At 40.7% G+C, this 6,194-nt stretch overlaps 1 protein-coding gene across 1 annotated transcript in view; it reads right to left on the bottom strand.

Moving 5' to 3' along the window:
• Positions 1-3,366: 3,366 nt before the first annotated feature.
• Positions 3,367-6,194, bottom strand: part of LOC112551503 (protein eyes shut homolog) — a 579,454-nt gene continuing 576,626 nt past the window's right edge. Inside the window, 1 exon segment of the mRNA XM_025212766.1 lies at positions 3,367-4,562. Coding sequence (XP_025068551.1) covers positions 3,367-4,562 — 1,196 coding nt within the window.

Below are 6,194 nucleotides of genomic sequence, written 5' to 3'. Positions count from 1 at the left end.
GGAAAGAGTCTGTTCAACAATATTGATTGTGGCCCCTTAACCTGTGAAAAATAATGTTTGGTCTCCAGGCTGGATAAGCAAGACATTTCTATTTTCTGTGTGTTCTGAAATGGGCCTGGAGTTTGTGGGTGCCAAAGAAATATTTGAAATAGACATTGAAAAATGGACCTAATTTATTTTCTCTGTGGCAGACATCCAGTTCGTACTTGCTTGGTAACTTGTTCTGTGTCCTACAATAAATCCATGCAACTTTATAGTGGAGAACACGGCAATCAAAGCATGTAATTCCTAATATGAGGGGGAAAATAGTTCTTGAGCCTTAAAGTGAAAAGGGAAGACAGTAGAAAATATTTATTTTGATGTAAATATTTTATTTATACAATAACATAATACTGGTCAATTCAAATGAAAAACTCAAACAATTGTAAACTAGATTACAATTAAGAACATCAAATATAACAAAAGGGGTTTTTCTATTTTATTTTTCCTTATTGTTTAAGTATATAAGCGGGCCTTTGCAGAATGAATTACATTTGTTCACTTTTGTGTGGGATGGCCCTTCAAATGGCTGTGTTTTCACACTGGCTAGAGAATTTTGCCACATGACTTTCCTAACTTCTGTGGGAGATCTGTGATTAAAACTCCCAGTTGATTTTGCAAAGCAAAACCTATACTGAAGGAACTTCCTGCTGTTTTCCTATGGAACACTATACAGATAGCTATAAAGAAACCAGAAATGTGTGTTTTAAAACAAAAAAAACTTAAGTTTAAATTTTCTATTACAACAGAAAATATCAGTCATTCCTTAAAGGCTTTCTTCTTACATCACTGGTGACATGAACGAGAAGCATAGATTAGTTCCATGAAAACAAATACTGGTCTGGGCAGTGGTAAGCAGATTATATTTACTGCTACGCCTATGCAGCTAAGCAAAATTAAGGGTCTAGCACACTGGTGCTCATCTTCTGGCCCTGCAGGCTACGTGAATGGCACGGGGCTGGTCTGCAGGTCGGATGGGGCCCCTGCATGCCTCTTGCTTGCCCCATACTGCCTTGGCTAGCTCTTGTGCACTAGAACGGGGCCACAGGGCCCCACACCAACGCTACCTGCTTGGATTGGCCCCTGGGTCCCTGCACTGCCCCCACCTTGCCCCATACTCCGTGTTGGGACTCGCATCTCCCTACATGCTAGATTGGGCATTTGGGGCCATGCTGCTGGACCCATGTGGCTTCACACAAGTCTGAAAATTTGGTAGCAGGTGAGTTTGAATACTCCTGGTCTAACAGGTTGTTCCAGTTAAGAATGGCATCAATCTTAATCATTTGCAAAGACTATGTGGAGTCCTGTTTTCCTGAACAGATGAATCATACCAAAAATGGATTTTTTTTTTTTTCACAGCACCTAAGCTTTTTCAGTCAGTACTCAGCCTGAAGGCATGCCCAGAGAGCCTTTAGCTGAGCACAGTAATGGAGCTGGCTCTTATTAGGTTGGTAACAACAGTTGTATTCTGGACACGGTCATTCATTGTCTTGTGCCACGAAACTAGAGCTTTAGCTTTTTAAGGGCCATGCACTGTACTTGTTAATTACGGGTTTCATCCTCTCTCGTGCTTTGCCATGCTTCTCTAACTCGGCTAATTTTCTTACCTATGTGCACTTCTCTCCCTGCAAAGCCCCTCTACTGGTATTTAAATTCTTGAGCAGCTTGTGTGTCCTTGTTACGTGATTTATAGTCTCTTGCAGCAATCTCAAATGAAATGCGGTGGTCAAACTTGATAGCGAGTGTTGTCAGTGAGTTTCTATCCAAGCTGTAGCAATATTTACAAAATTTTCACAAATGTTTTCTATACTGATGCCAATTAGCTACCAGGCATAAAGAAGCAGGAAAAAAGGAAAAGCAAAGAAATGCCATATTTATTATGGCAATAAGCATTTATGGTATCTCACCCAGAAGTGTAGGATTAACAAAATATATTTTGGGAAAAAATGAAGGTTTATTAAATATGAAATTTTAAAATTGGGAATATATGTATTTCTGTCCAAATTCAGCTGGGACCAGAAGCAAGATACATTTCAAATTTGGACATAAAGATTTAAAGTCCTCAGAGAAATTATGTAACGGAACAAATTAACAAAGGATATGGTGGTTTCTCTACTATTTGAAGTTTCAGTTGAGATGAAATGCTTTCCTAAAGAATACACTGTAATTCACCTGTAATTTTTGGGCTTGATATGGAAATTAATGTTGAAATTTAATAGCCTGTGTTATGCAAGCAATTAGACTAAATCATTGTAATGGTCTTGTATGCTTCTATCTATTTTTTAGGTTTTGTAATTTAGCACAGTGGTCTCCAACAGTTTTATGGTGAAAATCACTTTTTGTAAATAAAGGGCACCCCGGGATCTACTGCCCTGGCCCCTGCCCTGCTCCCTGCACTCACCTCTGCCTCCTGGACAAGCTGCTGGAGCTCTGACCCCACTCACCAGCCTGGCCTGGCATGGCTCAGCCCAGCCCAGCCCAGCCATGTGTGTCCTAATGCTCCTGATTTATGGAGCCTCTGACAGACTGAGATCAACTGTCACAGGCTCCATGATGGACCAGTTGATCAAGATCAACTGGTTGGTGACCACTGATTTAGCAGAAAAAGAATATCTATGGAGTAAAGTCTCCCCATCCAGCGACCATATATAATAGAGCAGGTTTTCAGAACAAAGACCACTAGCAAGGTGTCTAGCAAGGAGCGGCTGTGTGTTTAGCTGTCTTGAAAATTTGGAGTGTCGTTTTTAGAAAAAAATAGGTTCCATTTTCTTACACATGTATTTTTGAAATTTTTGAAAAAGCATAGATGTTTTCCCTTTAAATAGTGGCACTTCTAATACTTTCTTGTTAACTTCCAGTTGGAAGATTTTACATTTTATATTATGATGTAGTTGAGGATTATTAAAGTTTACTTTGTATAAAAGTCTAATTTTAAAAATTTGGATTTGTGAATAAGCAGGTAAATTATCTTCTCAATTTTTCAGTTTTTTAAATACTGGATAGATAATTGTTTTTGTATATTAACTCACCATCACTTTTTAATGTCAGTGTGGAAAACTTTTCCAGCAAAAATTGATCTAAACCAAGTTTTTCTATTTTCCAAATAATAACAAAAATTAAATTTAATTTTTTTATCAAACTTAATTACTCTTCTATGCAATTCGTCACTGGAGACAAAAGTAAGTGATATTAGTAGGCAAGTAGTTACGGTAAATGAGTAATACTATTAAGCATTTTGTAGCTAATATGACTAATATACAGAGTAGAGCATAAGCCTATACTTTCATTTGTATTAGGTTTCTTCATACCCTAATGATTTTTTTTCAGTTAATCCTGATTATCTCCATTATAAACATTGTAGCCTTCTGCTTTGATTAATTGAATTTTTTTAGAATCTTGAAAGAGTACAACATCTTTAATTTTACCAACTAACTCCTGACTAAAAAGTCCTGAAGTTACCATATTTACTTTTCTGCCAAGTTCAAACCCACCAAAATAACAAATGCCCCCATAATTTAAAGCAATATATTTTCCTTGTGGATCAGTATCCTCAAAAAGAACCAGATTCTCATCAAGGAACACCTTAATACATGTCTGATTTTGAGCTATAGTAATGAAGTGCCATATGTTGCAACAAAGTGACTGTTTACTGTGAATTAAAGGGACAGAGATTCCTTCTCCAAGATTAACCACAATTTTTAATGTCCCATTGGTGAGACCAACTGCAAGGAAATCATTGTCCTCATCCTCAGCTTTTCCCAGCCATAAAATTAAGCCTTCGCTCTGGATGGTAGTAAAATTTAAAGATACACTGCTATATCGGAGGTCTCTCTTTGCATAATAAGGATCCGTATATTTGATATAAGAGTTGCCTACAAATTTTGCAGTAAAAAATGAACTTTCATTATCACAATATCTACCTGAATACCCTAATACACAAGCACAGCTATATGAAAGTAAAATGGGATCAGGAATACAAAGAGCTTGGTGCCTACATAGATTATGTGAACAGAAAACAGATTGTTCACATGTATTTCCTATCCACTGTGGGGGACAAGAGCAAGAAAAGACTGAATTGTGAACTTTACATGTGCCACTGTTTTTGCACACTGTGTACCCACAAACAGTTCCATCACAGTCACCTACATTTGAACCATCTTTCGGGTCTCTCTCAGTAAGTTTAAGTTCTCTGTTATTTATAAGAATTTCTCGTATACACCCGCTAAAACCTATAGGTTCATTCTCTACTGCCATCGAATTGACAACATTTAAAGATGATACTCCTCCAACATAAAAATCCGTGCGTGTATCTAGGGCAGTCATTCCAGCACTGGCTTTTTGAGTAATGTTGATGCCATCCAGATCCACATAGCCTTCATTACCAACTCTTCCTGCTTTAAGTAGATGCCATGTACTTCCATTTGTATTGATTTTTTGAGAAGTTTGTAAGATCAGTGTTCTGTCACCAAGGTTGTAGCGCAGTTGTACAAATCCATTTACTAAGGATACACATAGAAAGTCACCTGTGAAGGGGGAAAAAAAAAATCAACTTTTCATAGGTGGCAGAGGTCCATAAATTGAGGTTGCCTAACACCTTCCATTTAGTATCTGTTTTAAATGTCCTTTAACCTTACCAAACTTAGACCATTTTCTGATCTGTCTGAAGTTTCCTTTCGTAAAGACAGTTCCCTTACATCCAACAATAAAACTAGTGAGATTGAATTCCCCTGCATCAGTGGTTGGCAACTTTTTCCAGGGGGTGGCCTGGAATGATCCTGCTCAGATTGGTGGAGGGTGGGTGGATTCTCAGGAAGGGAAGGGGGAAGAGGAGCACCTCTCCACCACCAAAACACCATGTCTGCAGGCTGGATCTTGCCCACAGACTATAGATTGTCAACCCCTGGACTACGCTAATTTTTAAAACTGTTCTCTTGAGACATTCTGCCACTTCCACACTTCATAAGAGACTTGGCATTTTTCAAGGGATGACAGTTTGCACAGAAGATACTTCAATCCTCCTCATCTGCATCTGTGTATGCCATCCTTACAGAACACCTGCACATACCTCATACAAGGGCATTGCATGAGCTGTTCAGGATTTTCCTTACAATTATTCCTTCAGGGGACTGCTGTGGCTTTTGCATTGGACACTGAGAATATGTAGTACTTACCTGTGCTCTCTGTGTCCTTGCCATTGATATCCTAACACAGGGGTGGGCAAAATGCAGCCTACAGTCTGGATCCAGCTTGCCAAGGGATTTTACCTGGCCTGCAGCAGGTCCCTTGGCCCCTCTTACCCGGGCATGAGCTTGATTCTACTTTCTAGCAGCCCCAGTAGTCGCAGTGGCAGCTACAGCTCCTGGCTGACTGCTGCTGTTAGTGTTGCTGCTGCTGTGGGACCTGGCCCTGCTGTCTGAGCACCCTGGCTTGCCTGCCCCACACCCACTGTCATGGGTACCAGATGGGATGGGTGGGCAGGTTCTCCATGGAAACCAGCCAGGAACCCTGCGGGCAGGGTATGCTCAGCTGGGCAGATGGAATGGTTCCACAAGTGGGTGGGGAGCAGCATCCAAAAGTGGGACAGGCAGCTGGGATCATGAGGTAGTGTTAGCATAGGACCAGAGGCAGGGCCACAATCCCCTGCCCACATAGATTGGGGGGAACACTTGGCTAGGTCAGATTGTTCACTCAGTTTCCTGACTGATTGCAGCGCTTTTTCTGACCCAAGAAGTGCAAGGGCCAGCCAGAGGTAACACTCTCCTAGACTTGGTCCTGGCCAAGGGAGATGATCTGGTGTGTGGCTTGAACATTGAGGGTAACCTGGGTGACAGCGACCATGAAATTATCAGGTTCACCATCTGCTGCAAGGTCAACAAATCAACCAGCAGGATTGAAGTCTTGGACTTCAAAAATGCTGACTTGGACAGGCTCAGGTCATTAACGGGAGGCGACCAGGGGGACCAGGAAGGGAAGGTGAACAGGATGCGTGAAGAGTGGTTGCTCAAGGATACAATCCTCGAAGCACAAAAGAAAACTGTTCCTGCAAAGAGGAATGGTAGCAGAAGGGCTGGTAGGCCCTCCTGGCTTAACAGGGACATTGCGGTCCTCTTAAAAAAAAAAAAAAAAAAAAAAGGGGTACGCCCAGCAGAAGCTAG

The sequence above is a fragment of the Alligator sinensis genome, unplaced genomic scaffold (assembly GCF_000455745.1).
Source record: "Alligator sinensis unplaced genomic scaffold, ASM45574v1 scaffold635_1, whole genome shotgun sequence".
Taxonomy (NCBI): Eukaryota; Metazoa; Chordata; order Crocodylia; family Alligatoridae; genus Alligator; species Alligator sinensis.
Note: the sequence above shows the minus strand (reverse complement) of the source record. Positions and strands in the feature narration are given on the sequence as shown.